General features: G+C 23.6%; 2 protein-coding genes across 2 annotated transcripts in view; one reads left to right on the top strand and one right to left on the bottom strand.

The window, feature by feature from the left end:
- The window catches only part of LOC117172685 (claspin-like), a 42,709-nt gene extending 34,626 nt beyond the window's left edge, over nucleotides 1-8,083 (bottom strand). Inside the window, exons 1-2 of the mRNA XM_033360823.1 lie at nucleotides 7,847-8,083; nucleotides 569-1,496 (exon numbers count right to left, since the gene is read on the bottom strand). Of these exons, the coding sequence (XP_033216714.1) occupies nucleotides 569-1,496; nucleotides 7,847-7,995 (1,077 nt within the window). The 5' untranslated portion in view covers nucleotides 7,996-8,083. The remainder of the gene's footprint in view (nucleotides 1-568; nucleotides 1,497-7,846) is intronic.
- Nucleotides 8,084-8,186: 103 nt separating this feature from the next.
- Nucleotides 8,187-27,243, top strand: part of LOC117172406 (cyclin-dependent kinase 10) — a 26,777-nt gene continuing 7,720 nt past the window's right edge. The window contains exons 1-3 of the mRNA XM_033360296.1: nucleotides 8,187-8,318; nucleotides 10,988-11,142; nucleotides 24,654-25,551. Of these exons, the coding sequence (XP_033216187.1) occupies nucleotides 8,309-8,318; nucleotides 10,988-11,142; nucleotides 24,654-25,551 (1,063 nt within the window). The 5' untranslated portion in view covers nucleotides 8,187-8,308. The remainder of the gene's footprint in view (nucleotides 8,319-10,987; nucleotides 11,143-24,653; nucleotides 25,552-27,243) is intronic.

Raw genomic sequence — 27,243 nt, 5'->3', positions numbered from 1 at the left:
TATTTTAAGATATTTGCAAAATTTTTAAAGAATTTTAAAGCTTTTGTGAAATTTCAAAAGATTCTGCGTAATTTTTATGTGATTTCAATAATTTGAAGAGATTTCAAATAATTTTAAACTTTTCAGGATTTTTTTTTAAATAAAAAGAGATTTTCAAGAGTGTTATAAAAATTAAAGTACAAATCAACATTTGTAAACTGCATACAGATTTGAATTTAAAAATAAAATTTAAAAATGCTCAAGAGTCCTACAAAGATTAAAAATTTTAGTGAATCAATTTTGAATGTTTCAATTAAAAATTGTTCACTTTCTAATAATTCTTTTTAAAATTACTGTATATTTTTCAACTCTTCCTATTTAATTAAATTAAAACAATATTAATTAAATTTTGCTTACATAATTATGTCCTTTCATTTTTAAATGTCATATATTTAAAAAGAAAAGTGAAAACCCGGGAGATTTTTCCAGAATAGGTGAAAAGAGGGGAATTTAAAAAAGGAAAACACCGAAGAATTTCAATAAATAAAAATAAAGAATATAAAAAATGTTAATTCACATTTAAATTTACCTGAGTCTGATTTTGAGATGTTTCTTCCTTATTTATTGAATCATCTTCAGAGTCGCTATCTAAAATATTCATTAGCCTTGATTTCTTTTTTGAATTTAACGATGTTTCTCTATTTTCAGATACTTCTGAAACTGAACCTGTTTCATCTTTTTCACCATTTTGTTTCTTTGATTTAGAAAATATTTCGTCCTCTGAATCACTATCTAGATCTAAAATATTTGTAATTCTTGATTTCTTTTTAGATTTTGAGACTGTTTCTCTATTCTCAGACGTTTTTGAAACTGAACCTGTTTCTTCTTTTTCCTCAGTTTCCTTCTTTGATGGAAAAAATCCTTCATCGTCAGATTCACTGTCGACGATTGCAAAAGCCTTTTTTGTACTCGATTTCGAACTTTTATTAAGCTTAAAACTCGTACAATCATCTTCGTCATCCGAGCTAAGAATTTTACCGTCAATTTTGGTCATTTTTTCTTCATTTGATTTAACTTCTTCTACTTTTTCTTGAGACTCTTCTTCAGAATTTGAATTAACAGAAGTGCTTGAAGAAAAATCTCCACCGTCAATTTTATTAATTTTTGATTCATTCGATTTAAGTTCTCTTATTTTTTCTTGAGGCTGTTTTTGAGAATTTGAATGTCTAGAAATGCTTGAAGAAGAATCTTCTTTTGGAAAATCTTTATCGTCATTTTGGAAGGGCAAATTGTCTTCAATCTCATTTTTTGAAGATGAAGTGTTTGAGTCTTGATCGTTCTGAGCAGTTTCTAGATTTTTTTTATTGATACTTTCATCAGATGAGTCAGAAATATTGATTTTAGGCTCATCTTCAGAATTATCGACAGTTCTTTCCTCTTCTTGAAAAGAAGACATTTTAGTTTCAGTAATTGGAATTTCTGCTGTTACATTTTCAGTTGGATTTGAATTTGCGAGGCTTCAAAACAGAAAGAATGAAAATTCTAAATTATATTTAGAAGTCATTATAATTTGAACCAGATTTAGAATCTTTGAACAATTTTTTAATATTAATTTTCTTGAGCAAGTCTCAGAAATTTTGATTTCTGTTAGTATTTTCCGCCGAAAATTGAAATTTTTATTATAAAATAATAAGATTTCAAAGCAGATTCATAACTTTTTAACAATTTTAAGTTACGTTTGGGTTTTACAATGAAAATTGATATTTTTAAACAAAATTTGTTATAATTTCAACGTGAATTATTATAATCGTTCAACAGTTTTCGATTAAGAGTTTTTCGAACCAAAAAAAAATTAAATTTTGAACCGATGAAAATATAACTGTTGAAAACTGAAGAAACTTGAAAATTCTGTTTTCAATTTTTTAGAATTGATATTTTTAAATAAAATAATTATAATTTAAACAAGATTTATAATCTTTTAACTATTTTGATCATTTTGTTGTTTCCGTTGGAAAAAATGATTTTTAGCAGTTGAAAATTGAAGAATAATGAACATTCAGTTTTCAATTTTCTTACGTTTTTAATGTTCTTGAACAAGCTTAAACAATTGTGGATTCTATTAATTTATTTCGTCGTTAATAGACATTTTTATTTTTAAAATCATTATTTTAAGTTGCGTTTGGCTTTTACATTGAAATTTAGTATTAAAAAAAGTCGTTATAATTTCAACAACATTTTAAATCTTTAAACTATTTTGGATTATGTTAGTGTTTCTTGTCAAAAAAATTGAATTTTTAACAGTTGAATTGTTTTTCAATTTTTAATATTTTTGAAAAGTTGTAGATTTTGTTAGTATTTTTTGTTTAAAATTGAAATTTTTTAATAAAGAATCGTTACATTTAAAAAGAGATTCATAATACTTAACAATTTTAAGTTACGTTTTCGGTTTCCGCCGATAAATAATGTTTTTGAATAAAAGTACTATAATTTGAAAACATTTTTATTATGCTAGTGATCTTCGCAGGAAAAAAAAATAATTTTTAACAGTTGAAAATGAAAGAGTATTGGAAATTTAGTTATCAATTTTTTTCAATTTTTAATATTCTTCAACAATTTGTAGTATTTTTAGTTTTTAATTTGTTTCAATTTTTAATATTCTGGAGCAAGCTTGAACAATTGTAGATTTTGATAGTATTTTTCGTCGAAAATTGAAAATTATATTAAATTATCATTACATTTTAAAGAGGATTCATAATATTTAACAATTTTAAGTTCCTTATTTGATTTCCATCGAAAATTAATATTTTTGAACCAGATTTAAAATCTTTGAACAATTTTTGATGGTGTTAGTGACCTTCGTAGGAAAAAATAAATTTTCAACAATTAAAAATTAAAGAGTATTGGAAATTTATTTATCAATTTTTACAATTTTTAATAGTTTTCAAACATTTTTAGTATTTTTAATCAAAAAATTAACATTTTTAGTAGAAAAACATTATTTTTCAAAGAAGATTCGAAATATTTAACAATTTTAATTTGTTTCTTCACATTACGTTGACAATTAATATTTTTTAACAAGTCATTATATTTTGAACAAGATTTAGCATCTTTGAACAATTTATGATTATATTAGTGGCCCTTAAGGAAAAAATTGAATTTTTAACAGTAGAAAATTAAAAAGTATTAAAAAAGTATCTAGTTTGCGTTTCACGACGAAAATTGATACTTTAAAAAAGTCATTATAATTTGAATAAGATTTAGAATCTTTGAACAATTTTTGGTAATTTTAGTGTTTCCGTAGGGAAAAAATCCAATTTTAACAGTAGAAAATTGAAGAAAAATGAACTTTCAGTGTTCAGTTTTCTTCAATTTTTAATAATCTGAACAAGCTTAAACTATTGTGCATTTTGTTAATTTATTTCGTCGGTAATTGCAATTTTTATTAGAAAATCATTATTTTAAGTTGCGTTTGGCTTTTACATTGAAAATTGGTATTTAAAAAAAAGTCATTACAATTAGTAGAAGATTTAAAATCTTTGAACTATTTTTGATTATGCTAGTCTTCTTTGTCGAAAAAAAATTGAACTTTTAACAGTTGAAAAGTGAAAATTATTGAAAATTCAGTTTGTAATTTTTTCCATTTTTAATATTCTTGAACCAGCTTGAACAATTTGGATTTTGTTAGTATTTTTCTTCAATAATGGAAATTTTCATTAAAAAATCATTATGTTTCAAATAAGTTTCACAATATTTAACAATTTTAAATTGCGTCTTCGTTTCACGTCGAAAATGAATATTTTTATAACAAAAATCATTATAATTTGAAAAAGATTTAGAATGTTGAAAATTAAAGACTATTTGAAATTTAGTTATCAATTTTTACAATTTTTAATATTCTTCAAACATTTTTAGTATTTTTAGTCGAAAATTAAAATTTTCATTGAAAAATGATTATTTTTCAAAGAAGATTAAAAATATTTAACAGTTTTAATTTGTTTTTTCGCTTTACGCCTACAATTAATATTTTTAACAAGTCATTATATTTTGAACAAGATTTAGAATCAATTAACAATTTTTGGTGATTTTAGTGTTTTCGTAGGAAAAAATTAGATTTTTAACAGCAGAAAATTAAAGAATTATGAATATTTAGTTTTCAATTTTCTTAAATTTTTAATGTTCTTGAACAAGCTTAAACAATTGTGGATTTTGTTAATTTTTTTCGTCAGTAATTAAAATTTTTATTAAAAAATCACTATTTGAAGTTGCGTTTGGCTTTTACATTGAAAATTAGTATTTAAAAAAAAGTCATAATTTGAACAACATTTAACATTTTTGAACTATTTTGGATTATGTTATTGTTCTCTTGTAGGAAAAAATTTTATTTTTAACAGTTGAAAATTAAAGAGTATTGGAAATTTAGTTATCAGTTCTTAGAATTTTTAATATTTTTCAAACATTTTTAGTATTTTTAGGCGAAAATTAAAATTTTCATTGAAAAATGATTATTTTTCAAAGAAGAATCAAAATATTTAACAGTTTTAATTTGTTTTTTCGCTTTACGCCTACAATTAATATTTTTTAATTAGTCATTATATTTTGAACAAGATTTAGAATCATTTAACAATTTTTGCTCATTTTAGTGTTCCCGTAGGAAAAAATTAGATTTTTAACAGCAGAAAATTGAAGAATAATGAACATTTAGTTTTCAATTTTCTTACATTTTTAATATTCTTGAATAAACTTAAACAATTGTCGATTCTGTTAATTTTTTTCGTCGGTAATTAAAATTTTTATTAAAAAATCACTATTTGAAGTTGCGTTTGGCTTTTACATTGAAAATTAGTATTTAAAAAAAAGTCATTATAATTTACACACAATTTAACATCTTTGAACTATTTTGGATTATGTTAGTGTTTTTTGTCGGAAAATTTGAATTTTATAAGTTGAAAAATGAAGAATATTGAAAATTCACTTTTCAATTTTTTCCATTTTGAATATTCTTGAACCAGCTTAAACAATTTTGGATTTTGTTAGTATTTTTTCTCAAAAATGGAAATTTTCATTGAAAAATTATTATATTTAAAATAAGTTTCGCAATATTTTACAATTTTAAATTGCGTTTTCGTTTTACGTCGAAAATGAATATTTTTTAACAAAAGTCATTATAATTTAAAAAAGATTCAGAATTTTTTAACCATTTTTCATTATGTTAGTGTTCTTTTGTAGGAAAATATTTAATTTTAAACAGTTGAAAATTAAAGAATATTGAAAATTTAGTCTTCAATTTCCTTCGGTTTTTAATATTTTTGAACAAGCTAGAAGGTATTTTTAAACAAAAGTCATTATAATTTGAACAAAATCTAGAATCTTTAAATTATTTTGGATTATTTTAGTATTTTTCGTCGGAACCAAATTTTATTTTTAACAATTAAAACTTCAACTGGAGAAAATTGAAGAAAGTTTAAAATTTATTTTTCTCCATTTTTCAATATTATTGAACAAGCTTAAACAATTTCGGATTCTGTTAGTGTTTTTCGTCAAAAACTAAAATTGGCATTCCTTAATTATTAGATTTTAGAGAAGATTCGTAATTTTTTAATAATAAATTTTAAGGTAAGTTAGCGTTTCAAATTGAAAATTGATATTTTAAAATAAAAGTCATCATAATTTGAATAAGATATAGAATCTTTGAACAGTTTTGGATCATTTTAGTGTTTTGAAGGGCAAAAATAGACTTTTGAACAGTTGAAATTTGAACAGTATTGAAAATTTAGTTCTCAATTTTCTTCAATTTTAAATATTCCTGAACAATTGTGGATTCTGTTAGTGTCTTTCATCAGCTATTGCAAAATTTTATTACAAAATCATTCAATTAAAAAAAAACGAATAATTTGTTAAAAATTTGAAGTTGCGCTTTCGTTTTACGTCGAAAATTGAAATTTTTAAATAAAATTAATTATCTTTGAATAATTTTTTATTATCATAGTGTTTTTGGTAAGAAAAAATTGAATTTTTAACAGTTGAAAATTGGAAAATATCGAAAAATTTTGATTATATTATTGGTTTTTAAGAAAAATATTAAATTTTTAACAGTTGAAATTTAAATAGTATTAAAAATTTAGTTTTCAATTTTCTTCAATTTTTAATATTCTTGAACATTTTTAGATTCTGTTAGTATTTTTCGTCGAAAACAGAAATTTTTATTAAGAAATCATTGAATATTCATCATTTTTTAATCATTTCAAATTTCGTTTGGGGTTTACATTGAAAATTGGTATTTTAAAACAAAAATGATTATAATTTGAACAAGATTTAGAATATTTTACCAATTTTGGATAATTTTAGTGTTTTCCGTAGAAAAAAATTATTTTTAACAGTTGAAAATTGAAAATTTAGTTATCCGTTTTCTTCAATTTTTAATATTCTTGAACAATTTTGGCGTCTATTAGTGTCTTTCGACGGAAATTGAAAATTCTGATAAATAAGTTCTTATATTTTAATGAGGATTTATAATATTTAACGATTTTAAGTTGCGTTTTTATTTTACATCGAAAATCCATATTTTTAAACAAAATTTATTATATTTTAAACAAGATTAAGAATCTTTCAACAACTTTTTATTATATTAGTAGCTTTTTAAAGAAGAAATTTTTTTTATATTTTTGAACAAGCTAGAAGTATTTTGAATTCTGTTAGTATTTTTCGCCCAAAATTGAAATTTTAATTTAAAAATCATTATATTTTAAAGAAGTTTAATCATTTTTTTAATTTTAAATTTCGTTTGGGATTTACATTGAAAATTAGTATTTTTAAACAAAAATTATTATAAATTGAACAGGATTTAGAATCTTGGAACAATTTTTTATAATTTTAGGGGTTTCTGTAGAAAAAAAAAAGAATTTTTAACAGTTAAAAATGGAAGAGTATTGAAAATTTAGTCTTACATTTTCTTCAATTTCGTAATATTCTTGAAAAAGTTTGAACAATTTTGGATTCTGTGAGTATTTTCCATCGAAAACATAAATTTGTATTAAAAAATCATTATATTTTAAAGAATATTAATAATTTTTTAATAATTTCAAATTTCGTTTGGAGTTTAGTGTAAAATTGGTATTTTGAAACAAAAGTAATTATAATTTGAACAAGAATTAGAATCTTGGAAAAATTTATTATAATTTTAAGGCTTTCCTAAAAAAAAAGAATTTATAACTGTTAAAAATTGAAGCGTATTGAAAATTTAGTTTTACATTTTCTTCAATTTTTAACATTCTTGAACAAGTTTGAACAATTTTAGATTCTGTTAGTATCTTTCGACAGAAATTGAAAAATTTTATTTAAAAATTATTAGATTTTAAAAAAATTCATAATATTAACATTTTTAAGTTGCGTTTTTATTTTACGTCGAAAAATAATATTTTTAAACAAAAATCATGCAATGCCGAACAAGATTTATAATCTTTCAACCATCGAGGATTATTTTAGTATTATTTGTAGGAAAAAATTGAATTTTTAACAGCGTAATATTCAACCGTTGAAAATTCTATTTTCCTCAATTTTCAACTCTTGAAAATGCTACTGTTGGAATTTGAAGAAAACGGAAAAATTAATTTCCAATTCTTGAAAACTCAATTTTGAATTTTATCCAATTTTCTTGTCACTTATTTTAGATAATATATAGAATATAAAAAATATAAAATCTTAGTATCTAATATTAATTGAATATTTTAATTTAAAAATTTGCGTGAAACAAAAAAAAAATACTGGCTCGTTTAGTTTCTAGTAAGTATTAATAATTTTTAACATTATAATGAACAATCTGCATTAAAAATAGTGGAAAAATGGTCATTTTCAGGATAATTTTACTCACCTTTGTGACGAAGAAATTGAAACTTCACTCGTCTTCCTCGTGTTTGGCACATTTAACTCAATGTCCCCATTTTCACTTTCCGGTGATGATTTATCTTCCAAATTGGGACCAACATTATCACTTTCGATGGGTAGAGCAATCGTCGTCATTTTTAAAAGAATAACATTTATAATAAACTGACTTCCTTAGAACAACAATGTATTCGTGAGTCGTGACATAAACTCATAAAGAGGTTAAGCACGCTGATTCGCGCCAAAAGGCAAAATTTCCACTTTTCTTCGACAGAGGCGCTGATGTCCTTACGCCCTCTAGCATTGTTTAACTGAATTAAAAAACGGAACCACGGGGATCGGCGTATCGACGTTTCATAGTTTCATAATTAATTAATTCATTAAACATCTCTGTGAATGTTTTACGCCAAGTATCATTACCGCAAGTAATCGTACAGAAAAATATTTCACAATGACGAAAGGTAAATTTATTTTGATAGCTCGAAAATATCGACAAAATGGAGTTTAAGAGCATAAGCTTGAATTGAGGTTATGTTTTTATTGACAAACAAATACTTTATATATTTCGTTAATAAAGCAAATCACATTTCATTTAATTCAGATTCAAGTTTGAAAAAATCATTTTTTCCATACTGCAAATAACTACATCTTGCAAGAAAAATGAAATAGAGCCTAAGTAATATGTGAAGGTCGCTTTTTTTTGATTTTTTAATTTTTAAGGATAAAATGGATGCAATCATCGATTTTTTCAAAGATATTGTAAATGTGAATAGATTAATCTCAATTATATAGAATCATCGATTTTTCAATCATACAATCTTCGACATTTTTATCTGGAATCAGTGAGTTGTTAATTTTACTTGGAATATCGGCTTGTGGATCTTCTCTCTTAATGGCTTATTTACTAATAGTAACTATATTAACGTAACAAAATGAATCACTGAAAAGCCTAGCATTGTCAGGGCTTTTTTAAGTAATGCAATTTTTTTGTGAGTCTGTTGGGTTTTTTTATTCACTGTTTTTAGTTGAAAATTCACGTATCTTTTGAAAGACAATTGTTTTTTATTAAACATAAAAAAATAAAATTTATTGAAATATCAAATACAACATTTTTCCGATCAGAAGTCACATTTTTTAAATGTAATTTTATTTACGATGAAAGTTGAACTCTTTGAAAAAATTATTATTTTCTTTAAAGATTTATTAATTTAATTGAAAATTGAGCTATTTTGTTGAAATTTCGTATTTTCGTGGACCGAAAATTAATGTTTTGACTGCAAATTTAACTAGTCCAAATAAATATCCCCCATTTTAATTAAAAATTGATATTCTGCTTGACTTATTTTTTTCTAACTAAAAATTTAACTTCAACTAATGGTTGAAAAATTATGTTCTGTAGTTGAGAATTCGTTTTGTTTGGTTGAAAATTCAAGTATTTCATTTAAATAATCATCGTTTTATTTGAAAATTCATTTTTGTTTTAAAAATAAAACTACATGGTTAAAATTTGATTTTTGTTGTTTAAAAAATTCTTGACTGGCTAAAAATTTGTTGTCTTTTTTGTGTGCAATATTAATTCTTTCAACTACAAATTTAACTGTTCCATTTTTAGGTGAAAAGTGATATTTCTTAGATAAAAATGCAACTGTTTGGTTGAAAATTTGTCTTTTTGGTAGAAAATAAATCTTGTTTAGAAATTTATCTTTTTTGTTAAAAATAAAACTAATTGGTTAAAAATTAAACACTTTTGTGAAAAATGCATCTATTTTATTCGAAATTTCATCATTTTAGTTGAAAATTTGTTGGTTTTTTCGTCTTCAAAATTAATTTTTTCGACCGGATATTTAATTATTCCGTTTTTTGTAAAAAATGGATATTTTTTAGGTAAAAACTCAACTATTCGGTTGAAAATTGATACTTTTTAGTTTAAAGTTAAACTATCTGGTTGAGAATTTATGTATTTTGCTGAAAAGTCGCCTTTTTTGGTAGAAAATTAATCTTTTGGTTGAAAATAAAATTACTTAGTTGAAGTTTAAAATACGCTGTTAAAAATGTATCTTTTTGTTTAAAGTATTGCTTCTTGTTCTCGTTTTTCTCGCTTAAATGCGAACTGAATTAATAGAACCCAATAAGAATATACAAATATTTTTCCTAAAAAGGGAATTTTTGTATTAAAAATTAAAATCAAAATTAAGTTAAAAATATTAATATTTATTTTTCGGAATTTATCACGCATGGTTAAAAATTCTACTATTCGCTAAAAATTTAAATATTTAAAATAAAATTTACCTATATTTTTGAAAATTTGTTTTCTTTTTGTGGAAAATTAATTTTCTAAGAATTTAATCATTTCATTTCTTTGACTGAAAAATGTTTTTTTTTTTTTAGTTTAGAATTTAAATATTTGTTTGGAAATTCATCTATTTTGTTCAAAAAAACGTCTTTTTGGTGAAAAATGGATCTGTTCATTTGAAAATTAATATTCTTGTCTGAAAATTCATCTTTTGGGTTAAAAGTTCATATATTTCAGTTGAAAATTTATATCTTTGTTGGAAAAAATTTTCTTTATGCAAAATTAATTTTTTCGACTGAGATTTTACTATTTCGCGTTTGGTTGAAAGTTGATCTTGTTCAGTTCAAAATTCATGTATTTCGTTGAGAACTCGTGTTTTTGGTAGATATGTAATCTTTTTGGTTACAAATTAATCTCCTTTGTAGATGAAAATTCAACTGTGTCGTTGAGAATTCATGTATTTTGTTGAAAAATCTTTTTTTTTTATTAAAAAATTAATCTTTTTGTTTGATAATGAATGTAACTATTTAGTTAAAAGTTCAGTATTATTATTAAAATTCGTGGACTTTAGAGACAATTTCAAGAAATGATTAATTATGTTTTTCGTAATACTTAATTATTTAATTAATCGATGGTGATAAATATTTAAGAATACCTTGTAATATAATTCAGCAAACCTTTCTGAATTAATCATATTGATTGAGTTCGTAAAAAATGAAAAAAGAAATCATTTATATAAAACTATATAAATTATATCTTGAAAAATCCTGAATTTCTCGGGAAATTTTCATTCTCGAATTTTCATCGATTCGTGAAATAAAAAAAAAAACATTTCAGAGGAATCTGTAACAGCGAAAAAGTCACCGGAGAATAATGACGTTGAAAACAAAGCGACAGATTCTGGATCGGATCCATCAGCCCCTATAACTCGCAGGGGAGTCCTGACTTCCTTTCTCACCGGAAAACCCATGGAAATTCCAGAGCAAGATATCGTACGTTTTTAATCTTTAATTAAAATAATGAAAGATGTAATATTAAAATTAAACGAAGGTGACTGCAGGTAGGGAAGGACCTGGAAATTTGGAAATTTCAACAGATTTTAAGGTATTTTGAAAAATTCCAAGGTAATTTCAAGAGCTTTAAAAAGTTTTAATAGATTTCAAAACTTTTTAAAGGATTTGAAAGATTTTAGGGTATTTTAAATGATCCAAAAAATCTTTCAATTAATTTCACGGATTCCAAAGGATTTTAAAGATTTTAAGGTATTTTTAAAAATTCCAAGGAATTTTCAAGAGTTAAAAAAATTTTTCAAGGGATTTTGAAAGATTTTAAAGGTTTTAAGATATCTTATGAAACATTAGATAGATTTCATTAATTTTAAATGATTTCAAAGAATTTTCTGGAGATTTAGAAAATTTCAAAAGAGTTGGAATTTTTTTTTAATTTTTAAGAAAAAAAGTTTAAAGCGATTTCAAAGGATTTGAAATATTTTAGGGCGTTTTAAAAGATTGCAAGACATTTTTAAGAGTTTTAAAAATCTGTAGACATTTAAAAAGTTTTAGGTGGACTGTTTAAGATTTCTGAGGATTTTAATTTTTAATTTAAATTTTTTAATTTAATTTTAATTTATTAAAATTATTATTTTATTTAAAATTTTTAAATTTTTATTTAAAATTATTATTATATTTATTAATTTTAATATTTTAATTTAAATTTTTAGGAATTCGAAAAACTTTCTAGGTCTGTTAATAATGTTCAGAATTTCACGAAATTTCATATTTCCTTTAATTTTACGGAATCTTATAACATTTTAATGGATTTCAAAGAATTTATTAACAAGCTTCGATTTTAAAGATTTTTTAATATTTTAAGGTATTTTCAAAGAATCTAAAGAATTTAAAACATTTTATGATATTTTAAGAGATTCGAAGGTATTTTTATTTTATTTTAATCATTTTAAGGGTCGAAAGGATTTAAAAGATTCTAGTGTATTTTTCGAAAATCCATGGAATTTTCAAGAGCTTTAAAATATAAAAAGTTTTAAGATTACTAAAGAGTTTAAAGTATTTTTAAAAATTCCAAGGTATTTTCAAAAGCTTTAAAAAGTTTGAGTTGAGGGATTTCAGAAAGATTTAAATATTTCAAGGTATTTCCAAAGATTTTAAAGAATATATAATACATGCTTTTTCGGATATTTTTAAAATACCTAAAGAATTTTAAAAAGCTTTAAAAAATGTCAGGGATTCCAAAGGATTTTGAAGATTTTAGGGTATATTTAAAAATTCAAGGAATTTTCAAGAGTTTCAAAAAGTTTCAAAGGATTTTGAAAGATTTTAAAGGGTTTAAAATATCTTTGCATAAATTTAATAGATTCGAACAAGTTAAAATGATTTTAAAGATTTTTCTGGAGATTTAGAAAATTCCAAAAGAGTTTGAAATTTTTTTTTCAATTCGAAGGAATTTTCAATAGTTTGAACAATTTTCAATAGATTTCAAAACGTTTTGAAGGAATTTAAAGATTTTTGGGTATTTAAAAAAATCCAAAGAATCTGTCAATTAATTGCACGGAGTTTTATAATTTTTTAACGGATTTTAAAGAATTTATTCAAAAGCGTTGAGGCATTTCCTAGGATTTCAGAGATTTAAATATCCTAAGATATTTCCAAAGATTTAAAAATATATATAATACAAGCTTTTTCGGATACTTTTAAAACACCGGAAGAATTTTCAAAAGCTTTAAAAAATGTCAGGGATTCCAAAGGATTCTTAAGGCTTTAAAGTATTTTTAAAAATTCCAAGGTATTTTCAAGAGCTTTAAAAGGGTACAACGAATTTTAAAACGATTTAATGGATTTGAAAGATTTTAGGGCATTTTAAAAGATGCAAAGAATCTTTCAATTAATTTCACGGATTTTTTTTAGTTTGAAGGAATTTTCAAGAGCTTTAACAAATTTCAATAGATTTCAAAACGTTTTAAAGGATTTGAAACATTTTAGGGTATTTTAAAAGATCCAAAGGATCTTTCAATTATTTTCACCGGGTTTTATAATTTTTTAATGGATTTTAAAGAATTTATTCACAAGAGTTGAGGGATTTCTTATGTTTTCAGAAAGATTGTAATATTTTAAATTATTTCCAAAGATTTTAAATAATGTATAATACAAGATTTTTAGAATACTTTTAAAACGTTTAAGGAATTTTCAAAAGCTTTAAAAAAATGTCAGATTCCAAAGGATTTTAAATATTTTAAGTTATATTAAAAAAGTCCAAGGAGTTTTCAATTTTTAAATATTTCAATGGATTTTGAAATATTTTATGGATTTTAAAATATCTTAGGATACATTTAATAGATTCTGAAGACATTTCTTAGGATTTAAATGTTTTTTATTGATTTAAAAAAAATTCAGGGTGTCTTAAAGGCTTTGTGAGAGTTTCGCAAAATATTGAACGATTTGGCAGAATCTAATAACATTTTAATAGATTTCAAAGAATTCATTAACAAGATTCGATTAATTTCTTATGGAATTTTCAAGAGCTTTAAAATTTAAAAAGTTTTAAAATTACAGAAGATTTTTAATATTTTAAAGTATTTTTTAAAATTCCAAGGTATTTTCAAAAGCTTTAAAAAGTATCAATAGATTTCAAAACGGTTTAAAAGAATTGACAGATTTTAAGGTATTTTAAAAGATCTTTCAATTAATATCACGGGGTTTTATAATACTTCAATGGATTTTAAAGAATTTAATCACAAGAGTTGAGGTATTCGTAGGATTTCAGAGATTTAAATATTTAAAGGTATTTCCAAAGATTAAAAATAATATATAATACGAGATTCTTAAGATATTTTTAAAGTTTCTAAGGAATTTTTAAAAGCTTTTAAAAAACCTCATGGATTCTTAAAGATTTTATGGTATTTTCAAAAAGTTCAAGAAATTTTCAAGAGTTGACTAAAATTTCAAAGGATTTCGAATGTTTTTAAAGAATTTGACATATTTTAGGGCATTTTAAAAGATTTCAAGACATTTTCAAAAGTTTGAAAAATTCTGAAGACTTTTCTAAGGATTTAAATGTTTTTTATGGATTTAAAATTAGAGCTTCGCGAGATATTGAACGATTTGGTAGAATCCATAAGTTTATAGAATATTTAAAAAGATTTAAGGGCACTGTATAAGATTCTAATGATTTTAAAGGATTCTAAAAGCTTTCTAATTCTTTTAATAATGTTCGAAATTTCAGATTTCCTTTAATTTTATGGAATCTAATAACATTTTAATGGATTTCAAAGAATTCATTCATTCATTTGAAATATTTTATGATATTTTAAAATACTCGAAAGAATTTTGAATTGATTTCAATCATTTTCAGGGTCGAAAGTATTTAAAAGATTTTAGTGTATTTAAAAAAAAAATCCATGAAATTGTCAAGATATTTAAAATTTTAAAGATTTTTAATGATTTTAATGTATTTAAAAAAATTCAAGGGTATTTTCAAGAGCTTTATGAAGTTACAACGGATTTTTAAACGATTTAAAGGATGTGAAAGATTTTAGGTTATTTTAAAAGAACCAAATGATCTTTCAATTAACTTTACGGTGTTTTATAATATTTTAATGGATTTTAAAGAATTTATTAACAGGTGTTGAAGGATTTCGTAGGGTTTCGTTGTAAATATTTTAATGTATTTTCAAAGATTTTAAATAATATATAATACAAGATTTTTAGGATATTTTTAAAACGTCTAAGGAATTTTCAAAAGCTTTAAAAATGTCAGGGATTCCAAAGGATTTGAAAGATTTTAAGGTATTTTTAAAAAGCCTAAGGAATTTTCAAGAGTTTTAATCAATTTCAAGGGATTTTGAAAGATTTTAAGGAATTTAAAATATTCTAGGGACATGTAATAGATTCGAATAATTTCAAATGATTTCAAAGAATTTTCTGGAGGTTTAAAAAATTTCAAAAGAGTGGATTTTGTTAATTTGAAAGAATTTTCAAGAGCTTTAAAAAATGTCAATAAATTTTATAACGTTTTAAAGGATTTGAAACATTTTAGGGTGTTTTAAAAGATCCAAAGGATCTTTCATTTAGTTTCACGGGGTTTTATCATTTTTAAATGGATTTGAAAGAATGTATTCACAAAAGGTGAGGGATTTCGTGGGGTTTCAGAAAGAATGTAATATTCTAAGGTATTTCCAAAGAAGTCCAAGGTAATAGATTCGAATAATTTTCAAAAGTTTGAAAGGATTTCAAAGGATTTGAATTATTTTGGGGAATTAAAAAAAAATGTTTTTTATGGATTTAAAAAAGTTTTCATGGTGTCTTAAAGACTTTGTTTGGACAAAGAATTTATTAAGCTGCGATTAATTTCTTATGATTTTAAAGATTTTCAAATATTTTAATGTATTTTCAACGATTTTAAAAAATTTTTAATATTTTATGATAAATTAAGAGATCCGAAGGTATTTTTATTTTATTTTAATCCTTTTAAGGGTCGAAAGGATTTAAAAGATTCGAGTGTATTTTTCCAAAATCCATGGAATTTTCAAGAGCTTTAAAATGTAAAAAGTTTTAAGATTACTAAAGATTTTAAAGTATTTTTTAAAATTCCATGGTATTCTCAAAAGATTTAATGGATTTAATGGATTTGAAACATTTTAGGGCATTTTAAAAGATCCAAAGAATCTTTCAATTAATTCCACAGGGTTTTATAATATTTTAATGGATTTTTAAGAATTTATTCACAGGAGTTGAGGGATTTCAGACAGACTTAAATATTTCAAGGTATTTCCAAAGATTTTAAAGAATATATAATACAAGCTCTTTCGGATATTTTTAAATTACCTAAAGAATTTTAAGATGCTTTATGAAATGTCAGGGATTTTTAGGATATTTTTAAAACGTCTAAGGAATTTTCAAAAGCTTTAAAAAAGTGTCAGAGATTCCAAAGTATTTTAAGGTATTTTTAAAAATTCCAAGGAATTTTCAAGAGTTTATAAAAATTTTAAAGGATTTTGAAAGATTTTAAAGGGTTTAAATTATCTTATGACACATTTAATAGATTCGAATAATTTTAAATGATTTCAAAGAATTTTCTAGAGATTTAGAAAATTTCAAAATAGTTTGATATTTTTCTTTTAATTCGAAGGAATTTTCAAGAGCTTTAAAAAGTTTCAATGTATTTCAAAACGTTTAAAAGGAATTAAAAGATTTTAGGGTATTTTAAAAGATTCAAAGGATATTTCAATTAATTTCACGGGGTTTTATAATTTTTTAATGGATTTAAGAAAATTTATTTCAAAGAGTTGAGGAATTTCATAGGATTTCAGAAAAAATTTAATATTTTAAGCTATTTCCAAAGATTTTAAATAATGTATAATATAAGAAATTTAGAATACTTTTAAAACTTATAAGGAATTTTCAGAAGCTTTAAAAATATGTCAGGGTTTCCAAAGGATTTGAAATATTTTAGGGCGTTTTAAAAGATTTTAAGACATTTTCAAGAGTTGAAAAATTGTGAAGACATTTCTAAGGATTTAAATGTTTTTGATGGATTTCAAAAAAATTTCATGGTGTTAGATTCTAAAAGCTTTCTAAGTCATTTAATAATCAAAATTTCAAGAAATTTTAGATTTCCGTTAATTTTATGAAATATAATGACATTTTAATGGATTTCAAAGAATTGATTAATTTCTTAGGATTTTGAAGATTTTAAAAGATTTTCAAATATTTTAAGGTATTTCTAAAGATTTCAAAGAATTTAAAATATTTTATGATATTTTAAAATATTTGAAGGAATTTTCAATTGATTTCAATCATAAGGATCGAAAGGATTTAAAAGATTCTAGTGCGTTTTAGAAAATCCGTGGAATTTTCAAGAGCTTTAAAATTTTTAAAGTTTGAAGATTTTAAAACGATGTAAAGGATTTGAAAGATTTTAGGGTATTTTAAAAGATACAAATGATCTTCCAAGTAACTTTACGGGCTTTCATAATATTTAAAGGAATTTTAAAGAATTTATTCACAGGAGTTGAGAGATTTCGTAGGATTTCAGAAAGATTTAAATATTTTAAGGTATTTCCAAAGATTTTAAATAATATATAATATAAGATTTTTAGGATATTTTAAAAACGTTTAAGGAATTTTCAAAAGCTTTAAAAAATGTTAGGAATTCTTAAAGATTTTATGCTATTTTTAAAAAATGCAAGGAATTTTTAAAAGTTGAACAATATTTCAAAGGATTTCAAACGTTTTTAAAGAATTTGAAATATTCTAGGGTACATTTAATTGATTCGAATAATTTTAAGTGACTTTTAAAAATGTTCTGGAGATTTAGAAATTTTCCCAAGAATTTGCAATTTTTTTTAATTCGAAGGAATTTTCAAGAGCTTTAAAAAGTTTCAAATGATTTGAAACATTTTAGGGGGTTTAAAAAGATGTCAAGACATTTTCAAGAGTTTGGAAAAGTCTGTAGACATTTCTAAGGATTTAAATGTTATTTATGGATTGAAAAAAATTATCATGTGTCTTAAAGACTTTGTTTGGACTTCGGAAAATGTTGAAGGATTTTGTAGAAACCATAAGTTTATAGAATTTTTAAATGATTTAAGGGCACCGTATAATATTTCCGAGGATTTTAGTGATTTTAAGGGATTCTAAAAGCTTTCTAGGTCTGTTAATAATATTCAGAATTTCACGATATTTCAGATTTCTTTTAATTTTACGGAATCTTATAACTTTTTAATGGATTTCAAAGAATTTATTAACAAGCTTCGATTTTAAAGATTTAAAAATATTTTAAGGTATTTTCAAAGAGTCTAAAGAATTTTAAATATTTTATGATATTTTAAAAGATCCGAAGGAATTTTTATGTTATTTTTATCATTTTATGGTTCGAAAGGATTTAAAAGATTTTAGTGTATTTTCAGATAATCCTAGGAATTTTCCAGAGCTTTAAAATTTTTAAAGTTTTAAGATTACCACAGATTTCTAAGATTGTAAGTATTTAAAAAATTCCAAGGTATTATCAACGATTTCAAAGAATTTTATGATATTTTAAAAGATCCGAAGGAATTTTTAATTGATTTTAATCATTTTAAGGGTCGAAAGGATTTAATAAATTTTAATGTATTTTTAGAAAATCCACGGAATTTTGAAGAGCTTACAAATTTTAAGATTTTAAAGTATTAAAAAAAATTCCAAGTTATTTTCGAAAGCTTAAAAAAGTTGCAATAGATTTCAAAGTGATTAAAAAAAATTGGAAGATTTTAGGGTATTTCAAAAGATTCTAAGGATCTGTCCATTAATTTCACGGTCTTTTATAAAATTTTAATGGTTTTAAAATAATGTATTCATAGGAGTCGAGGGATTCCGTAGGATTTTAAAGAGTTTGAAATATTTTAAGGTATTTTCAAAGATTTTTAAGAACGTATAATACGAGATTTTTAGGATATTTTTAAATCATCTGAAGAATTTTCAAGAGTTTAAAAAAGTTTCAAGGGATTTTTAAATATTTTAAAGGATTTAAAATATTCTAGGATACATTCAATAAATTCTAATAAGCTTAAGTGTTTTCAAAGAATGTTAATGAGATTTCTAAAGATTTAAATGTTTTTATGGATTTCACAAAATTTTCATGATGTTTCAAATACTTTGTTAGAACTTCGATTAATTCGATTAATTTTTCAAGATTTTAAAGATTATTAAAACTTTTAATGTATTTTCAATGATTTTAAAGAATTTTAAATATTTTATCATATTTTAAAAGATTCGAAGGAATTTTCAGTTGATTTTAATTATATTAAGGGTCAAAAGGATTAAAAAGATTTTAGTGTATTTTTAGAAAATCCATGGAATTTTCAAGAGCTTTAAAACTAAAAAAGTTGAAATATTTCAAAGAATTTGAAATATTTTGAGGTATTTTAAAAATATTCCGAAGTCTTTTTCAAAACTTTCGATATTTGAACGGATTTCGAAATTTCAAAAATATTTTTGCGTATTTTAAAAGATTCCAAGGATTTTTTAATATATTTCAATCATCTGAAGAGATTCCAAAGGATGTTAGTCATTTAAGGGAATTTAAAAAAATTCTAAGGTATTTTCAAGAGTTTTAAAATGTTCAAAAATCTTAAAGGATTTGAAATATTTCGGATTATTTTAAAACATTCTTACAATTTTTAACAGCTTTCAATAATTTGAAGAGGTTTCTAAAGATTCTTAAGATTTTAGAGTGATTAATGAAATTCCAAGGTATGTGAATTATCATTATAATGTTTCAAGCCATTTCAAAGGGTTACAATGAACTTGAAATATTGTAAGGGTTTTAATTATTTTATTTTTAATTAAAAAAAATTTAATTCAGTAATTTAATGGGATTTTAAAGGATTTGAAATATTTAAGAGTCTTTAAAAAAATTCCAAGGAATTTTTAGAAACTTTAAGAAATTTCAAGAGCTTTACAAAATTTCATGGAATTTCAAAAGATACCAAATTTGAAATATTTTAGGTCTGCCTAAAGGGATTTTAAAGGATTTAAAAAAAAATTGAAGGCATTTTCATGAAATTAACAAATTTCGTAGATGATGAACTGTAAACATAAAAATGTTATAGATTTTTCTTTAGAAACGTACACATTAAAATTTTATAAATGTTTCTTTAAATACAGAAAACATTAAGTTTTTTAAGACGCTTCTTTAGAAATTGTAAACAATATTTTTAAACATGTTTCTTTGTATACTATAAACATTAAATTTTTTAAGTTGTTTCTTTAAAAACTGAAAAAATTACGTTTTTAAAGATGTTTCTGTAGAAACTGTAAACATTAAACTCTTATAAGGTTTTTCCAAGAAACTCTAAATCTCATATTTTTAAAAGAACGATTCTTTGTAAACTGTAAACATCAAATATTTAAAGATGCTTCTTTATAAACTGTAAACAATATTTTCAAAGGTCTTTCTTTGTAAGAGGTTAATATTACATTTTTAAAGATGTTTCTTGAGAAACTGTAAAAATTAAACTTTCACAAATGTTTCCTTTGAAACCTTAAACATTATATTTTTAAATATGTTTTTTTATAAACTGCAAACATTACTTTCTTAAAGATGTTTATTTAGATACTGTAAAGATTAAACTTTGATAAGGATTTCCCCAAAACTGTAAACCTTATATTTTTAAAGATGTTTTTTGTAAACTTTGAACATGAAACTTTTATAGGTGTTTTTTTAGAAATTATTGTAAACATTAAACTTTTATAACTGTTTCTTTAAATACAATAAACATTAAATTTTCAAAGATGCTTCTTTAGAAACTGAAAACAATATTTTTAAAGGTGTTGCTTTGTAAACTGTAAACATCAAATTTTTAAAGGTGCTTCTTTATACACTGTTAATAATATTTTTAAGGTCTTTCTTTGTAAATTGAATATATTAAATTTTTAAAGATGTTTCTTTAGAAACTGCGAACATGATATTTTTGAAGATGTTTTTTTGTAAACTATAAACAATAAACTTTTATAGTTGTTTCTTTAAAAATTATTGTAAACATTTATAATTGTTTCTTTAAATACAGTAAACATGAAATTTTTAAAGATGCTTCTTTATAAACTGTAAACAATATTTTTTATGTCGTTTCTTTAAAAACTGCAAACATTACTTTTTTAAACAAGTTTCTTTAGATAGTGTAAAGATTAGACTTTTATCAGGGTTTCCCCAAAAACTGTAAAAAGTATTTTTTAAAGATGTTTCTTTGTAAACTCTAAACAAAAAGTATTTTAGGTGTTTCTTTAGAAACTGTAAACATTACACTTTTATAACTGTTACTTTAAATACAGTAAACATTACATTTTTAAAGATACTTCATTAGAAACTGTGAACAATATATTTAAAGTTGTTTCTTTCTAAACTTTAAACGTTAATTTTTGAAAAATGCTTCTTTATAAACTGTAAACAATATTTTTGAAGGTGTTTGTTTGTAAACTGTAAACATTAAATTTTTAAAGATGTTTCTTTAACAACTATAAAAATTAAACTTTCACAAATGTTTCCTTAGAAACCTTAAACATTATATTTTTAAATGTATTTTTTTTTTAACTGCAATCATAACACTTTTAAAGATGTTTCTTTAGAAACTGCAAACATGATATTTTTGAAGACGTATTTTTGTAAACTTTAAACATAAAACTTTTATAGGTGTTACTTTAGAAATTATTGTAAAAATTAAACTTTTATAAATGTTTCCTTAGAAACCGTCAAAATTACATTTTTAAAGGTGTTACTTTAGAACCTGTAAACATTAAAATTTTATAACTGTTACTTTAGACACAGTAAACATTACATTTTTAAAGATGCTCCTTCAGAAACTGTAAATAATATTTTTATATGTCTGTGTGTAAAGTTTAACCATCAAATTAATAAAGATGCTTCTTTATAAACTGTAAAAAATATTTTAAAGTTGTTTCTTTGTAAACTGTAAACATTACATTTTTAATAATTGTTCTTTAGAAACTGTAAAAAATTGCACTTTCACAAATGTTTCCTTAGAAACTTTAAACATTTTATTTTTAAAGATGTTTCTGTAGAAACTGTAAACATGAAACTTTTATAAGTATTTCCCAAGAAACTGTAAACCTTATATTTTTATAGATGTTTCTTTGTAAACTGTAAACATAGAAATTTTACAGATATTTCTTTACAAACTGTAAACAATATTTTTAAAGATTTCTCTTTGTAAAGTATTTTGTAGAACTTACAAATTTTAAGATTTTAAAGTATTAAAAAAAATTCCAAGGTATTTTCGAAAGCTTAAAAAAGTTTCAATAGATTTCAAAGCGATTAAAAAAAATTGGAAGATTTGAGGATATTTCAAAAGATTTAAAATTTTTAAACAAGCTTCTTCATAAACTGTAAACAATATTTTTAAAGGTGTTTCTTTGTAAACTGTAAATATAATATATTTTTAAAGATGTTTCCTTTGAATATACAAAAATTGAACTTTCACAAATGTTTCCTTAGAAACCTTGAACATTATATTTTTAAATTTGTTGCTTTAAAAACTGTAAATATTACATTTTTAAAGGTGTTTCTTTGTCAACTGTAAATATGATGCATTTTCAAAGAGTTTTCTTTAGAAACTATAAAAATTGAACTTTCGAAAATATTTCCTTAAAAACCGTACACATTATATGTTTTAAGATGTTTCTTTAAAACTGCAAACAGTACACGTTTAAAGATTTTTGTTTAGAAACTGCAAATATGATATTTTTAATGATGCTTCTTTGTAAGTTGTAAACATAAGAGTGTTATAGATGTTGCTTTTAGAAACTGTAAACATTAAAATTTTAAAGATGCTTCTTTATGAACTATAAACAATATTTTTAAAGGTCTTTCTTTGTAAATTGTAAATATTACATTTTTAAACATGTTTCTTTAGAAACTGTAAACATTGAACTTTCACAAATATTTCTTTATAAACCTTTAACATTATATTTTTAAAGGTGTTTCTTTAGAAATTGTAAACATTAAACTTTTATAAATGTTTCTTCAGAAACTGTAAATATTAATTTTTTATAACCGTTTCTTTAGATACAGTAAAGATGCATCTTTAGTAATTGTAAACAATATTTTTAAAGATTTTTCTTTGTAAACTGTAAAGTAAACATTTAAAAAAATGTTTTTTTTTCTAAACTGTAAAGAATATTTTTAAAGTTGTTTCTTTATAAACTGCAAAAGATAATCAAATTTTAAAGATGTTTCTTTAAAAACTCTAAAAATTGAACTTTCTTAAATGTTTCCTTGGAAACCTTGCGCATTATATTTTCCAATATGTTGCTTTAAAAACTGCAAACCTTATATTTTTAAAGATGTTTTTTCTCAAACTGTCAACATAAAAGTTTTACAGATGTTGCTTCAGAAACAGCAAACATCCAACTTTTATGACTGTTTCTTTATATACAGTAGACATTAAAATTTTAAAGATGCATCTTTTTAAACTGTAAACATTTAACTTTTAGTGATGCTTCTTTATGAACTCTAAACAATATTTTTAAAAGCGTTTCTTTGTAAACTTTATGCATAACATTTTAAATATGTTTTTTTAGTACAGTACAGTACAGTACAATATGTTTAATGATTTTTCTTTAGATACTGTAAATATGATATTTTTAATGAAGTTTCTTTGTAAGTTATAAACATAAGAGTGTTATAGATGTTGCTTTAGAAACTGTAAAGATTAGATCTTAAAACGTGCTTATTTAGATACTCTAAGCAATATTTTTAAAGGTCTTCCTTTTTGAATTGTAAATATTACATTTTTAAACATGTTTGTTTAGAAACTTTAATCATTAAATTTTCACAAATGTTTCTTTACAATCCTTAAACATTATATTTTTGAAGATGTTTCTTTACAAATTTCAATTATTAAACTTTTATAAATGTTCCTTTAGAAACTGTAAACAATATTTTTAAAGATTTTTTTTCGTAAACTGTAAAAATCACATTTAAAAAATGCTTTTTTTATAAACTGTAAACAATATTTTTAAAGGTGTTTCTTTGTAAACTGTAAATATAATCAATTTTTCATAATGTTTCTTTAGAAACTATAAAAATTGAACTTTCACAAATGTTTCCTTCGAAACCTTGAATATCATATTTTTAAATATGTTGCTTTAAAAACTGCAAAAATTACATTTTTAAAGATGTTCTTTAAAAACTGTAAACAATCAACTTTTATAAGGGTTTCCCAAGAATCTGTAAACCTTATATTTTTAAGGATGTTTCATTGTAAACTACAAACATAAAAGTTTTACAGGTGCTTCTTTACAAACTTCAAGCATGATATTTTTAAATATGTTTCTTTGCAAACTGTAAACAATATTTTTAAAGGCGTTTCTTTGTAAACTTTAAAAGCACTATTATTAAATATGTTTCTTTAGAAACTGTAAAAATTGAACTTTCGCAAATGTTTCCTTAAAAACCTTACACATTATATTTTTAAAGATGTTTCTTTAAAACTGCAAACAGTACATGTTTAAAGATCTTTTTTTAGAAACTGTTAACATTAACTTTTTAAAAATTCTTTTTTATAAACTGTAAACAATATTTTTAATGGTCTTTCTTTGTAAATTGTAAATATTAAATTTTTAAACATGTTTCGTTTGAAACTGTAAACATTGAACTTTCACTGTTGTAACTGGGTGGATCTTATCGGAATATCGAAGATATTAAACAGAATTTGTAACTGGTTAAAGCATAGATTTATTGTAACTTTAAAATGACTTTATGTTAGAGTAAAAAATAGACAAGTGACAATTTGACAGAATGAACAAAACAGATGTTGTTATAAATAAAGCAATGCTGTCGCTTGTTTTTATTGAACTAAATTCAATATTCACAAATGTTTCTTTACAAACCTTTAACATTATATTTTTGAAGATGTTTATTTAGAAATTTTAATTATTAAGCTTCTATCAATATTTCTACAGAAACTGATATCATTAAAAATGTACTTTTTCAACAGCTCGGCAAGTGCAGATTCGTCTCGGAATTCGAGAAACTAAACCGCATCGGTGAAGGAACTTACGGAATAGTTTATCGTGCACGAGATACGAAAAATGACAAAGTCGTGGCCCTGAAAAAAGTGAGAATGGAGCACGAGAAGGATGGACTTCCAGTGAGTGGTCTTCGCGAAATTAGCGTTCTCTTATCATGCCGACACGAAAATATCGTCCACCTGAAAGAAGTCGTTGTCGGGAAAAGTCTCGAGAGTATATTTTTAGCAATGGAATATTGCGAGCAGGATCTTGCGAGTCTTCTCGACAATATGCAGGCACCTTTTTCGGAAAGTCAAGTCAAATGCATCATGCTTCAAGTATTGAAGGGCCTGAGATACCTGCATCACAACTTTGTCGTTCACCGAGATCTCAAAGTTTCAAATTTGCTGATGACTGACAAAGGCTGCGTGAAAATTGCCGATTTTGGACTTGCGAGGTGGTTCGGTTTGCCCCTGAAATCAATGACGCCCCGAGTGGTGACCCTCTGGTATCGGGCACCCGAATTATTATTACAGGCGAAGACACAGACGACTTCGGTGGACATGTGGGCAGCTGGTTGCATTTTAGGCGAATTATTAGGACACAGGCCGCTCTTGCCTGGAAGGTCGGAAATTGCTCAACTGGAACTGATTGTTGATTTGTTGGGCACACCGAGTGAGGCTATCTGGCCAGAGTTTAATTCTCTCCCGGCTCTTCAGAATTTTACCCTCAAACAACAGCCCTACAATAATTTGAAACAAAGATTTCCGTGGCTGAGTGCCGCTGGTCTCAGGCTACTCAACTTTTTGTTCATGTACGATCCGAAGAAACGCGCAACTGCAGAGGAATGTTTGCAGAGCAGTTATTTCAAGGAAGCACCTTTACGTAAGGAACTCTTCATTTACACTTTTTAAAATAATTCTTTGCTTTTTTCTTTGAAACGTTAAAAAATAAAGCTATTTTTGTGATTTTTTTCTGAGATTATAATAATGATTAGATGACTCAATCAGTCGTCGATTGGAAAGGCCAGTTACAATAAAAACAAACCAATGTTAGTTAAACGTTTCGGTCCTGAGTTTGGACCCTCTTCAGTAAATATTTTATTAAAGTCAAAATCTGTAAGACAAAATGAAAAAATGTATAACATGAGAACAAATACGATAAAAAAAATAAACAAAAAAAGAAAAAGGGATCTTTGAATTTTCAATCAATAATATAAAATAAGTTAATGAATTGAATAAAAGAAGAGAAATTACTCAAATGTGAGCATATAATGGTGCGAAAAATTTGTTTACAAAACAGATTAAATAACAATTGAATGGTTTACATTATTTAAATAATTGTTAAAGACATACCTTTACAAAAAGTTCATTCCACATATATTTTAAGTCCGAAAAACATAACATTAATGACTCAATATATAAAAAATAGAATTATGTGATATTTACAGGCATGATAAGACGTGAAATTTATAAAAATTGTTGAAAAACATTTCTTTTTTATATTGATTAAAAACATTTTTCCAGGTTGGCAAGATTTTATATTTTAGATTGATATCGATAAAGGGTTTATTAGGCACTTTTAATACATATAAAGCGTCAAAGTCAACTCCTAAAAAAATCTGTAGTTCCTTGCTGTTGTAAAAATTTCGATAATGGGCGGACTAAAATTAAAAAATTAAACAGTTTTAGATTCAGTATGACTCCAACAACCGGCTGAACTAGGATTTCGGATATACATGCAAAAATAACAAAATGGCAGCGAAAAAGCAAAGCAAATACAAAAAAGTGGGTTTATTTTCTGAGTTTTTTGCAAAAAAATATAGTTAAAATTAAATTATTTAATACTTCTAGTTCAGCCTGTTGCTGGAGTCATACTGAATCTAAAACTGTTTAATTTTTTCGTTTTAGTCCGGCCATTCTCGAGATTTTTACAACAGCGCGAAACTACAGATTTTTTTAGGATTTGACTTTGATTGATATTTCATGTATAAAAAGTGCATGCAATAAATTTAACAAAAAATTGCCTTAATTGCGAATCAGAAAATTCAACGGTTTTTCATAAAAAGATATATTTTTTTTAATTCATATCCTTGGTTGAGCATTAATTTTTGTTGACTTAATTTTTAGCGATTTAAGTTTTGGTTGAAAAATTATCTTTTTGTGTTGAAAATTCGAGTTTTATAGTTGAATATTTATCATTTTAATTGAAAATTCATCTTTTTGTTTTAAAATTCCTTTTCTTTACTCAAAATTAAATGATTCCAGTTGAATATTCTCCCATTTTATTTGAAAATTCAAATAATTGGTTGAGCATTAATTTTTGTTAACTAAAAATGTAACGATTAAATTTTGATTGCAAAATTTTTTTTTTTCGTTGAAAATTCGATTATTCTAGTTAAATATTTATCATTTAAGTTGAAAATTCATCTTTTTGGTCAAATATGCATATTTTCTCTCAGATAAAAACTTTTAAATTTCTATTTTAAAAGTTCAAAATTTAACAGTTTCACTTTGAGTGCTTTCATTTGCAGCTCAATTTTTCTTACCTCAAATGGAAATTTTGTTAGCTTTAGTG

Source organism: Belonocnema kinseyi, chromosome 5, assembly GCF_010883055.1.
Source record: "Belonocnema kinseyi isolate 2016_QV_RU_SX_M_011 chromosome 5, B_treatae_v1, whole genome shotgun sequence".
NCBI lineage: Eukaryota > Metazoa > Arthropoda > Insecta > Hymenoptera > Cynipidae > Belonocnema > Belonocnema kinseyi.
Note: the sequence above shows the minus strand (reverse complement) of the source record. Positions and strands in the feature narration are given on the sequence as shown.